The following is a 13,562-nucleotide window of genomic DNA, read 5'->3' as shown; positions in this document are numbered from 1 at the left end:
TTCACGCTGATCTTCACTAGCTAGGAGAAAGAGGTTACCTTGGCATCCTTTGATACTGTGAGGAGCCTGAGGTTCAGAGGGTGAGTTAATTAAAAATTCACACTCCAGGACTGGGCTGGGGCTGTGGCTCAGTGGTGGAGCACTTGCCTAGCATGTGTGAGGCACTAGGTTTGATTCTCAGCAACACAAATAAATAAATAAATTTCCATTGATAACTAAAAAATATATTTTTAAAAAATGTCAACATATTATAAAAAAAATTCACACCCCAGGAAATGTCAACTTTTTGGAGTCAAGGTCACGGTGGCTCTGTTCCACCAGGTGGCCTGCAGCAGCAGTTCCCAGACTGTCACTGTGCCATTGTTACCTTGCGGGCTTGGTGAAACTCAATTCCCATCCCTGGATTTCCTTATTCAGCAGGTCAGGATTAGGGTCCCAGATTCTATATTTCTCCAAGTTTCCAGATAACGCGGATACTGCTTGCCTTAGTTTGGTCTCTGTAACAAATTCACCACCAACTGGGTGACTTCAACAACAGACAGTTATTTCTCTCAATTCTGGATGCTGGGAAGTACAAGATCAAGATGCCAACAGATCTGGTATCTGGTGAGGGCCCTCTGCTTGGTTTGCAGATGACTGCCTTCTGGTATTTTTCACAAGGCCGAGAATAGAGAAAAAGCAACCTGTTTTCCATCTCTTCCTATAAGAGCACTAATCCCATTTAAGAGGGCTCTGCCTCATGAAGTCATCCCACAGACCCTACCTCTGAATACCAGCATGTGATTCTAAGGGGGAGGGGCAAAATGTTCAGTCCATAGCAGTGCTGGCCTTAAGCCGCAGCTTGAGAACCGCTAACCTAGATCATTAGAAGCTACCTGGGCTTGCTTTCTGGCTACACCCACTCTCCAACCACTGGCTTTGAGCCAGGATTATAGTGTCCAGTCCTGGACTTGTTTCTTTCTTTTTTTTTTTTTTTTGTTATTTTTATTTTTTTTTAATTTTTTATTGTTGGTTGTTCAAAACATTACAAATTTCTTGACCTGGACTTGTTTCTAAGAGGCTTCGATGCCCAAATCAGCTTCCCACTGCTAGAAAGGGCCTTGGCTCGGGTATGTAATAGGAAGCAAACAGCACTGAGGACCTGAGGAACTACTCTTCTCCTCTTGGGACCTTATTCCTCCACCTATCTTGACCCATGATCTCCCCTTTCCATCATGGCAAAGCCCCCCCACCTTGACCCCACTTCTTCAACAACTTCCACCCTGCTACATTCTACATTCACGGCTGCTACTCTCTGTGCAGCCGAAGAGCACTGCTAGTCACAGTCTGGTCTATGTCATGAGGCCTGCTCTATTCATCAATTTCAGCAAGTGTCACCATGAGCGATACAGGTGTCTGACAGAGCTAAGTGTCCCAACTGCACAGGCCATTACGGCTGGCACCGGGCCAAGGGAGGCAAGAACTAGAGACCTATTTGGCTTCACATGCCCAGGTGGATACAGAGAGGAAAATGCCCCCACCCACTTCCCACCTTGGGCCTCTAAATTCTTTGTGGTCCTGGACACAGCTACGGCTCCTGCATGGTTTCCCAGGGAAGCTGGGGTCCTGTGTCCCTAAGTCTTGGTGCACTCCCTTCCCTTGGCCTCACGCTTCCATTCCTACATCCACTCTTCCCCAGACAGGATTTCCCCAGAATTCCCAGCTCCATTCCACCCTCCCTTCCTCTAAAGACCTCTGGCACAAGCACATCCTGTAGACTTTTTATCAGTACATGGCCCTCTCTGTCCTTCCCTGCCCAGCTCAGCTCTCGGGGATCAGAGTTGGACATCCATACTTCTGTGTCTTCTGAAAATTTCCAAAATGCACTGAATGAAGCTGAGTGCAATGGTGCATGTTCAAGGCCAGCCTCAGCAACTTAGCAAGGCCCTAAGCCACTCAGTGAGACCCTGCCTCCAAAGAGAAAAGAAAAAAGGCTATGGATGTTGCTCAGTGGTTAAGCACACCTGGGTTCAATCCCTGGTACCAAAATAATAATAATAATAATAATAATAATGAAATAAATGTAGTGAATGAGATTTTCTTTGTTTATGAAAGGTATACATACACACATACATATATGTATATAGTTGAATCAAAGGTTTGAACATATAAATACATACATGTGTGTGTATATATATGTGTGTGTGTGTGTGTGTATAACAGAAAAGCCATAATCACCAGTGATACCACCACTCACATTTTTCATTTTAGTGAGCATGGTGTGTGTGCATATAATGAAGTTCATACTACATATATAGTTTTAAAACCCATTTTTCGAATATTTTCCCAACAAAATTTTAATGGTTGTATAGTATGCCATTACATTAATGTTTCATGATTTGTTTAGGGAATACCTTCTTTTTAGACTTCTAAGTCCTTCTTTCTTCCCTTCTCCCTCCCTTCTTCCCTCCTTTTTTGTTATAACACTGTGATGAACATCCATGAACAAAACTCTCTTCTCACATCTGCTTGCTTTTTCTTTAGAAGTAGAATTATTGAATAAAAGCTTGGAATATCTCAGAGCTTTTAAGAGGCATCATCAAATAACACTGCTGGAAATCTATAAGGATACACACTTTGTATGGAAGTGCCCATCACCTCACACACTCTATATCAAGATCATGTTTATTGTTGTTATATCGTGTATCAACATATATATGATATGTTTTTATATATCATAGCTTTTACCATCTGGGTCTCATCACAACAGGCCTTTGGTGAACATTCAGGTCAATTAGCCATAGAATGAGCATGCCTATGTGCTAAGCATGAGAAAAAGGACAATATAGAGATGACAAGACCTTGCGCCAACTTTCAGAGAGCTGAAACAGTAGCTGGATGAATGGATGGATAGATAGATGGTCACCACTTCTTTGCCATCAGCTTTCTCAGCATTGCCATGAATATAAGGAGAACTGGGTGCTCCCATAAGGCCCTGGGTCCCCATGGTATGTCCCAATGTTATTCAGGGAAAAAACAGAGGTCACTTTTGAGAGTAAACAGGGGAATCCCAGCACAGGCACCTCAGTGGCACCACGTGTCAGGGAGACCCTTGTCTGGATTTTCAGAGTCAAGAACCCATAGTGTTAGCCACCAGTAACATGAAGGTGACAGAGACATTTGGCTGCAAGAGGGTCTCTAGATGCCAGGATCAATGAGAGGCCACAAGACCTATGGGAAGAGCTGTGCAGAATTGTGACCCACCTCCTCCACACCCACCTCTTCCCATACCCACAATTCTTAGCAGCAGCCACAAGAGGCACTTTGGCTTCTCTTAGAGAGTGGGAGCAAAGCATGGAGGTAAGGGGAGGTCCGGGGAGCAATGAGCCCTGGGCTGAAGCCTGTGCCTCTCCCCTCTCACTGTCACCCCGAGAGGCAGGCAGACCTCCCAGAGCCAGCTGCTGGGCTGCACCTGCTTGGAGAAAATGGCACCCGTTTCTTAAGCAGCGGATGAATATTCATTGGCATGAACCTTTGCAAACTCATTTGGGGAAAAAAAATTAGATCAGGAGAAGTAATCAGATTATTAAAAAGAAAGAGCAAGGACAGGAGGCAGCGGTGGAGGGAAGAACCACATTTAAAATGCAAGGAGAGACTTTCTTCCTGCAGAATAGCTCTGACCCCCTGGACCATGCACTGGGAATAGTTAAGCTCTCCTATATTTCTGCTGCATAAAAATGTTTTCGGAGGCCTCCATCGAGGGAGGAGGGACAGAAGCAACGTGCACCCTCCACCTTCAAAAATTATAAAATAATGTTGGGAGGTTTTCATCTTATCTTCCTTAGATATCAAGAAAAATTGTGCGAGCTAAAGAGGCTCTGGTGAGTGCTGAGTGACAGGTTAAAGGGCCCCAATAAAGATTAGATGGTCCACTATCTCCTGAGGAAATTGCATAAAAGTGGTTATTCCCTCTTGCTTCTATTAATTTCCTCTTCCTGGCTGCTTGGAAATGCTTCATAACCTGATGCTGCAGATGGGGCGAGAGGCGCCTTCCATTATCTCAATCACTGCTCTGTTTATGAGACACTTAATCTGTTTCTTTATAAAGTAATAGTACTGTAGGTGATGGATTCAGTGTCACTGGGCGTCTTCATGCAGGGACAGGAGGGGAGGGGCGTCCTCAAGAGCATTGTAAGCAGCGGGTAATTTGTTACATCTTGGAGGCGCTGAGAAGTTGGGTGGGCGTTTCAAGGTGACCTTCTGGATACCAGCTAGAGGTGACATGGATCTGCCTCTTGTTGCTTGAAGCAGGATAAAGTGTGTGTTTTGCCTAGCAGAAGGAGCAAGACATTGGTTTAGGGGTGGGGTAAGGGTCTTGTCTCTTTCCCTCTGCTCAAGTCAGGGATGGAAAGGAGGTGTAAGGGGGTACCCAGCTGCTTTGACTCTGCAAATTTAGCTTGGATCTCTTATCTGAACTCTGAGCATTTGCAAAGAAGGGAAGAAAACCCCTCCCCTCTTTCTTAAGAAAACAAAGCAATTGTGGGCCACATCCATGTCAGCAACACACAGCCTCCTTTACAGGTATCCTTCTGAACAAGGTCTTCCACTGATGCACAGCAAGCTGTTTGTGGCTCTTCTCTTCCCACCCACCTCCTGGAATAGTAATGAAACTCTCCCTGTTGAGGTCCTAGGCTGGACCCTTTCTGACCCAATTTCCCTTCCTAATTCTCCAGTTCCTCTGGCTTTGTCCTTCTTGATCAGGGTCTCTCTGCCTTTGGAAACTTGCCTCCTGGCTGCCACAAAAAAAGACATTTCTTAGAAATCTCATTACAAGGAAAGATCCCCAAAGGTGTGCATCCTGGATGATGGGTCCCCTGTTCACACACAGCTAGAACATGCGCACTGCTGTAGCAGAAGCAGCGACCCCTTGCCTCCCTCATCAGGGGTGAAGCTCCCCAAATCCCGCAACCCAATCTGCTCTCTGCCCTCTCCTCCAGCTTGACACCTGGCTGGTGGCAGAAATGAGGAGCTCATAACTTTAGGAACAGCACTGACCATAATCCTGTATCAAGAATGGCAACCCCCTGAGGTTTGAAATATTAAAGCCAAGAACTGTGTTATCCACCTTGAAATTGCTTGAAAGTGCTAAGGTGTATTTGGTTAGGTGATCACAGTGTTTATTATTTTTGAGACAGAAGATGTGCAGGCTCCTGGCTGCCAAAGTCCCCACCATTCCCTACTATATTACCCATCCCCAGCTGCATTCTGTGTGTGCCAAGTGACTTACCTGACCTTGAGGGTCATTTGCATTTGCTTCTATTGGCCTATGTGTTCTTTGTCAGCATTAACTGCAAAGCTCCAATTAAAACTGTTTTTTTTCCTCAAGGGAAGGCATATTTTTTTAGTAAAATAGCAACATGGTTAACTTCTATTTCTTATTAGTGGTGTCTAATACCAGATGAGTTACAGAGGATTTGTGGACTAGCCTGCCACTTTGAACCATTATTTAAAGCATTCATTCAATGACAAAATATAAGGCCAGTGTGGTTACAAGTTACAATCTGAAGGTTGGACAAGTGAATTTAGGAAGATTGCTTCTTCATAAATTAGGAGATGCCTAGACACAGATTTTAACAATATATTAATGAAATCTGAATATTGAGGAAATCCATCCATTCTGTAATTATAGGCTAAAATATATTTTATAGATCTAATGACTCGCCAATTAGCCAAACAGAAATAACCTACACAGAAACGCCTTCTTCCCATTTGGCTCCAGGATTTATTTGCCCTCTTTGGAACTGCAAATTTATATTCTGAGTTTTGTATTCTAACTTTGCAATCGGGATGGAGGGTTATCAGCATTGGTGGCACACACATTATTGGTGGCTGCATTTGGTATTTGAGTTTCTTGAATTCTGGGGACCCCGGGGGAGTTGTGAGAAGGATAGATGTCTTGTGGATCCTTTTATACAGATGAGCAAACTGAGACTCTGGAAGATCATATAACTTGCTAGAGTTCACCCTAGTAAGAACAGCAGAGACAGGAAGCAGATCCAGAATTTCCAGGGCTCACTTCTCTGGGGAGGAAGAGTCAGACCCCCCCCGCCTTCTGGCACCTCCCACCCCACCTCTGTCTGAGCCCCTTTCCCTAAAGTCCAGCTGGGACCCACTCTCCTCCATTTCCTACCCGTGTGGCCTCTGGAACTGCCATCCTCTATCAGAAATCTCAGAGAAAGGCGCTCTGCAAATCCTTCTGCCGCTTGTGGATATCAGGATGATTGTGCTGTTAACATATTAAATGTAAAGTGAGGAGGACTTTGAGTGCTGGAAAAGAAAGTGAAAACACTTCATTCTTCTTAGGCTGATACATTAAGAAAATGGCAGGGACCAAATACAAATGCCTGAGTCTTTCTACATCCAGGTAGCAGGGCCCAGGCTTGTCTGTGCTCCTTTGCTCCAAAACTTAGAGGGGTCAGAATTGTTGGAGAATGACAACCAAAAGGGCTGAGTGTTCTACAGAGGAAGATGGTGAATAATGGAAAGATGAAAAGGAGAGGGGGGGGTGGGGTGGGGAGGAGGGTAGAGGACGCTTTTGCTTGGTCTTGGTAAGATAGATCAGGGAGCCAGACTCTAGGGCATTCAGGGTCTGTCATTCAGGGTTTTCTGCTTTGGTGTTTTATTGATTGATTATTTAGTAAATAGTTGAGCTAATTTCTTTTTTTTTTTCTTTCTTCAGAGAAGTTTCTTTTGAATGTGCTGAGAGGGGTCAGCAAGTGGTCTGTTTGTACTTGGGTTACAGCAGAAGTTGTTATTTCCTGACAATTAGGAAGTCATATCTAACCGTGTATTCATGGAAAGTGAGTCCCAGGGGATGCTTGGCAAAGGAGGGCTTTTTGGTGAAAAAAAGACATAATATTCTATATCCTCTCGTTTTGTGAAGTTCTGAGGAATGCTGCAATTAAAAAACAAAATTAACCTTGTAGATTCACACTTTCAAAATATCTTACCACAGACCTCTTTTGCAAAAACAATAGGTGTTAAAAAACCCAGAGAACTTGTATTACACAGAATACACCATTCCAGAGCATTCCACTTCACAAAGGTTGCTTCTCAGGATGGGCTCCCACCCCAGGGCACATCCAAAGTAACTGAAACCATTTACTCACTTTAAGTGAGCATCAGACTGGGAAAACATTCACAGCCAAGGAAAGAAACCATTCTTCCTTATTGTCTGGGCAGAAAAGTGGTGGATGTTTTTCAAAGAGCTTATATGTCTATCATCACTATCATTTCTCCCACTGTGATATCCTGGGTAACTTTTGTAACCTCTCCAGGTCCCAATTTCCTCATTAGCAGAATGGAGATAATAATAGCCACCCCATAGAGTAAGACATGTAAAGCACTTAGCAAGACGAGTTAGCAGATGGTGGCTACTGCTATTATTAAAGAATGCTCGGCACTTTCCAGGAGGGAACAATATATTTGGGAAGATGAGTTTTGTATAAGTAGAAGCCATTCTCATGGTACTTCTGGTAAGGCAACAATCACATTGTATTGTAACAGTGTGACTATAATAGATCAAGAGGTCCTTAAAAGTGGGCCACATCCCCAAGCTCAGGTTCTTGGGAAGTGGACAGTAAATGTTCGTCACATGAATTAGTGAGGTGTGTTGAAGAAACAGTGAGTCTTATCCAGTCTCAAAGGAGGATGAGCCAGAGCAGGTATCATGGGGACAGGAAGAGTTTGGGACTGAGATGGTGAGGAAGGCCTCAGGGAAGTAGGACAGGCAGGCTCACACTTTTTGAGAGATCAGCAAGGAGACCAGCTGTCCAGACTTGAGGGTTTCTGTAGTGGAGACATGCTCAAAGGCTAAGGGGCCAACTGAAAGCAGATGTTGCAGAACATGACCCTAAGCTGATCCCACAGTGAACTAGAGAGAGCTGCTTCGATGTGAGATCATCTTGGGTGGGCACTGAGCTGTAGCAGGTGTTCCCAACCTTTCCCATTGCCATCTGCATGACAGATGATACCAAGTGCATGACACATTCGCTGGTGCACCGCTTGCAAAGCCATTCTTTTCCTGCCCCACCCCTGCAAGCACATCAAAATGCAATTAAGAGAGAAGGATGTTGTTAAGGCAGTAACCTTGAAGCCACTTTAATTTCTTTTTAAAGAGTCATTCATGGGTTTCAGTCCTTTACTGTCGTTCATAACACGTGTGTGTTAACACACCTCACTGTGCTTTCCTGTGTGTCACAACATGGCATTTAAGAACCATAGATCTGGTCCACAGCCTACCAGGACCCCTTTCCTTCTGAGGCTGTAGGGCTAGATTCCTCCAATGAATGGCTCAGGGCAAGGCTATGGCTGTTAAGCAGGTAGAAAGGTGAGGAAACCAACTGTGTCCAGAGCACTTACGTCCCAGGCACAGAGCTACACAGTAGATTCATTTTTATCAATTAAATCTTTGACACACCTAAAAGGGAAGAATCATTTTTCACATTGTTCCAGTGAGAGAGGCCATTGGTTCCAGAAAAGTGTGTTTCACTATGGATGATTGAAGAACTGGAAGTATTGAGAAGAAGTTTCTCCAAATGAGGTGCTCACCATATCCCATTTAAGAGGGCAGAATCCTTTACTTTCCAATGCCAGGAAGCTGCTACTGTTCCATTAATTCTCACATAATCTCTTTGTGTTCCAGCCTGTCCTGCAGGGACATTCAAGGCCAGCCAGGAAGCTGAGGGCTGCTCCCACTGTCCCTCCAACAGCCGTTCTCCTTCAGAGGCGTCTCCTATCTGCACCTGTCGGACTGGCTATTACCGAGCAGATTTTGATCCCCCGGAAGTGGCATGCACTAGTAAGTGTCTCGTAGGGGCTTTGGGCTGGGGGGTTGGGGTCCTTGTCAGTGTCCATGGTGGACCCCCAGGCAGGAGAGAGAAGACATCCTCTCCTTGCAGTGCAATGCAGAAGTGCTGGCCGTGGTGCTGAAATAGAAAGCTCTTGTGCTGCAGGGTATGGAACCCTTCTCTGTGCTCAAGGTCAGGATTATGTTCTTTCTTCTGTACTCCTACCAGGTGGGAGGGCCAAGTTCTCACCCCAGAAGGACAAGTTCTGGCCATCAGATGGTTAAAATGCCAACTTGGAGAGTACAGTGAGTGCAAACTCAAGATCTACTAGAATACTGCAACAACTCTTAGTAAACTCTTCCAGACTTCTCCTCCAATCCCCTCCTGGTCCCCACAGCTGAAAATCTCCTCTCTTCACTGGGATTCCTATATATCTTCCATGATGCTTCCCCTAATGCTCTCATGATTTTATTAATTGTCCAGTTACTCTCTGATTGTCTTATCCTCACTACCAAATGAGGGTCCTTCTGTGCCAGGACCATATATTCATCGTCCTGTGTTCCTCCTGATGTCAGCATGGTGTAGCACCTGTGTTCTTCTAAAGGACAAGATCAGAAGATGACTACAGAGTGCATCTATGAGGCATTAATTCCAAGGATGTACATACAGCAGATTCATCCCCTCACTTGTTATATGCTTTACAGGAAAAGCCAGTCATTCAGCCAAAGCTGAAGGCAGCTCTGCTCTCCTGGCAGGGTCAGGGGTGATTTCCTCCAAGCCTTCCCTCCATAATCACAGGAGGCAGGAGACACTACTCTCTCTGTGTGCAGCATTCTAGGGATTTTGTTCCTCTTTCCCTAAGGGTTGCAGTCTGAAATAGTGATGATCTCTCTTTTCAGTATTCCTAACAGGGGCTGGGATCAATACTCCAGGTGAGCCTCTAATCATGCTAGAACTTTCTTTTCTGCATTGTGTGCACTGGCTTGCTTGCTATGAGCAAGGACCATCCCTACACCTCTGGGTACCCAATCTCTCATACCCACCCCCAGGGCACAAGGCCACAGAGGGACATTTCATATATATTTGCCGTTTGATAGACAGAAAAAATAACTGGACTGTGAGTGGAAGAATTTCTGAATTCTTCCTTGTAGCAAATGTAACCTTTGCTGGGTACAGAGGAGGAATGAAAGTGTCTTCTAGATCAAGGTCCTGGGCTCGATCAATGCTTATAGATTTGAGCTGAGGAAAAGCTCATCCTCTTGTAAACTGATTTTCCCCAGACCTCTTTCTCTGGTGGGTGGAGATTAACAGAAATAATTCCATTTCTGCAAACTTTCTTTCTGTGGAGGTGTATCCTCCACTGAGGTCTGAGACTCCGCTGGGGGAGGGTCTCCCATGAGCCTCCAAAGCATTGTTTAATGCTTCTTCATTAGAAGACACTTATGGATGCCAAATAGCTACTGCTTGGGGATCCAGGTTAAGAACCAGTCTCCTCCATGTCCAGAGCATTTGCCCAGGGTCTCACGGCTCACCTCCTGAACACAGTCCCCTCCACCTTTGCTCATGATCCTGTCACTATTCAGGCTCCCTCTGCACATCGATTCATGCCTGTAGAAGCCTGAGACTTCCAGCTTCCCACTTTAGCAGACATACCCTGTAAATCCAACCCACTTTTGAATAAGGCTACCAGAAGGAAGGGAGGCCAGTGATCAGATGCTCAGAATGCTAATGTGCAACTGTCCCCCTTGCTCTATCACCTCTCTCGTTTATTTCTGAAGCTTTGTCTTCCAGCCACTTTATCTGACGTACATGAACAAATAGGACCAATTCCTGGAAAGAAATGAAGCCTCCAGTCTATCCATGGTAGATCCACTCTACCTACCCATATCCTGAGTCCAGTTTTAGGGGTTGGGAGCACCTTCCTTGCCCAGAGCAGAATGGAGCTGGACTTGCCTGTGTGTCTCTCACGGCTGCCATACCTTTACATAGCCCTGCTTCTTCAACCCCCAGATATAGAGCATCAGGCTCAGACTAGAAATAGATAGTTCCAATCTTCACGTAGCTGTGGTGGCCAGGCCCGACAGCTCCCGAATGCACCATCCATCTTCAACCTCCACCTGCAAGGGGCACAGTGCTTGTTGAGGAGACCCAGAGAGCAGGGTTGGGGTGCAACACCATGCCAGGCAAAACAAGTGTAAATAAAGCCATTATTTTATTGAGCCTCATTATATATTTGATTTATTGTGTGCCAGGGAAGTACTGTATGAAAAAGTCAATTTGTTGGCTTTTATATTCTCATTAGGGTTTCCTTTTAAAGCATTCTAATTGGAGGTGCCATCTGTTCTTTTAAAAAGGCATCACACATCACCACAGTAAATAATTTTTCAAATACAAGGAGCATATCTGGAGTGGTTGAGGCAAGGCACAGCCCTGCACTGTGGCCTTGGGGCCCCCATCTGGCCCAGCAGGTAGAGAGGGCAGGTGTGCAGGGGCCCAGCCAAGCCTGAGAGAGACTGGCTGGGGCCTGGGCAGGGAGGACTTATTCACTTCGTAAATACAAGTCTTCCATCTGTCCCATCCAAAAATAATTGTGATCTGGCTCAGCATGGGGGGTATTCCAGGGGAAGAAGGAAAGCACATTCATTCTAACATGTGCTACTGCTTGGGGATCCAGGTTAAGAACCAGTCTCCTCGATGTCCAGAGCATTTGCCCAGGGTCTACAGTGTCCTGGTCCTGTGAGTGGGAGGAGGGATCAGTGTCAGGAGAGTCCAAGAACTGAGGCCTCAAACTCCCAGGAACCTCTGGTCTGACTTGTTACTACTGTCTCTAGACGAATGAGATGATGTCAACAGTCCACTCACTCACCAACAATAAGGAACATTTTTAAAAGAATATTACAACTTTAAATTGTGCTCTCTTACAAGGCTACAAAACCACATAGTACACTAAGAATTAACATCTTTAATGAATCCTGTTAATCTTTTGGGGCCAGCACGTATATATTCACTGTATTTTTGTAGTGTTAAAATGTTCATTTATTCCATCTGAACTTTGAGAATGTTGCTCCATTTGAACATTTCTTCCTTTTCTTTTTAATTTATTGCAAGAACCAGGGATTCCTTTTTCCTCTGAAAGACCCTGGCACCCCTGTCCTTGAACCTTATTAGTAGATTCAACAGGGTGTAGGTACACCCTCAGACAGTGTGGAAGGGACTAGTGTGGGGCTCTGTGTGACCTCAGAAGTGGCACAGTGAACTCTGGGGCTCTGAATTCCGAATCTGCCATCGCATGACTTCTGCTGGCCTGTGGACACCCAGCTCCTCTTCCTTATTTCCTCCTCTGGCCAGGTCCGCTGTTCTAGAACTGCTGCACGAATGTTTGGCTGATGGTTCTCTTGCCCAGCCTGGGCCCAATACCAGCTCAGACCCCACAAGAGCCTCATCCTCCCAATCTGTGCATGGGCTGAGGTGGGAGCTGTGGGGGAAGCCACAGCAGGCCACAGGTGCCTTCCCACCCCTGTTTGCTGTCTAAGCCAGGCTACCTGGACAGTGAGGACCACCTTCAATGAGAAAGTACCAGTGTGCCACTTAAGGCAAGGAGGAGACAGAGGAGGGGACAAGGGTCACGTGCTGCTCCACCAGCAGGGACAGTTGGGAAAGTTGTGGGCTGAGGAGCCGGAACTGACCTTGAGCTTTGGGCTTGCTGACCTTCTGCTGAAGCTCCTTCCTCCTCACTCTGTAGGAGAAACACATTGCTTGTTTTTCCTCTGCCATTTCACCACAATCAACACAGAAAACTTCCAGAACTCCAAGAGTTGTGGAGATTTCTCCCTACCAAAGCGAACAATTCTGCACATGGACACCCACTGGGTGTCCTCTAAGGTAATTTAATTCTGACACTGTCTGCCTAGAAGAAATGGCAACTCTCACAAGTTGAGGGCTCAGTCCCCCAAACTGCTTTCTCTCATTTTAGATGGGACCGGCAAGCCCCAAGTTGTTTTACCTGTGCTTCTGACCCATCATCTGTAAACCAGGCTTCCTACCACCCCTCCTTAAGTTCAATTAATGTGTTTGATATCTCAGGGGAGTCCTGGCATCTCTAAACTATTGCAGTCTCAAGTGGGTCCTGGTAAAGCTTATCAAATCATCATGGCCTTGGGCACTTCAGAGATGCACATTTGAGTCTTGACTGCTTCCCTGTGACCTTGGTCTACTCTCTCAACTTTCTTTCCTTTGTCATTTCAGTCTCACAACTTCATGCTAATGTATGCCTTTCTGAGTTGTTATGAGGATTAAGCAAAATCATATTAGAGCGTGTTTGGCACAGTGCCTGGCTCATAGTAAACTCTCAATCGCGATGTTAAAACTTGCTTTAGTTATATCCCTGGAAAGTGTGAAGAGTGCTGCAGATATCAAAGCCTCCAGTATGGGAGGATGTTAGAGATCTGAAAATAAAAGGGATGTCAGAAGGAGCCGAGGTTTGATTCCCTCTCTGAGCGTCACAGCAGAACTCATTGTGTGGCCCCAAACCACACAGTCGCCTCAGCTGGAAGATCCTGGTGAAAATACCTGACAAGGGGACTGTCATGCAGCCAGGCATGCTGGGCAAGGAGGAGGGAACCTGTCATGCCCTCTTCACTGGGATGAGAGGAACCAAGAATCTGGACAGGAGTTGTGGCCAACAGGACTGACCCTCAGTTCTTTGGAAGCAGGGTTTCATTGACTCCTCTAAGC

At 45.6% G+C, this 13,562-nt stretch overlaps 1 protein-coding gene across 1 annotated transcript in view; it reads left to right on the top strand.

The window, feature by feature from the left end:
- Ephb1 (EPH receptor B1) overlaps window positions 1-13,562 on the top strand; it is a 257,860-nt gene that overhangs the window by 114,410 nt on the left and 129,888 nt on the right. Inside the window, exon 2 of the mRNA XM_027933877.2 lies at window positions 8,684-8,839. Within this exon, the coding sequence (XP_027789678.2) occupies window positions 8,684-8,839 (156 nt within the window). The remainder of the gene's footprint in view (window positions 1-8,683; window positions 8,840-13,562) is intronic.

The sequence above is a fragment of the Marmota flaviventris genome, chromosome 8 (assembly GCF_047511675.1).
Source record: "Marmota flaviventris isolate mMarFla1 chromosome 8, mMarFla1.hap1, whole genome shotgun sequence".
Classification (NCBI taxonomy): Eukaryota; Metazoa; Chordata; class Mammalia; order Rodentia; family Sciuridae; genus Marmota; species Marmota flaviventris.
The sequence above is the reverse complement of the archived record's forward strand: the minus strand, read 5'-3'. Positions and strand labels throughout refer to the sequence as shown.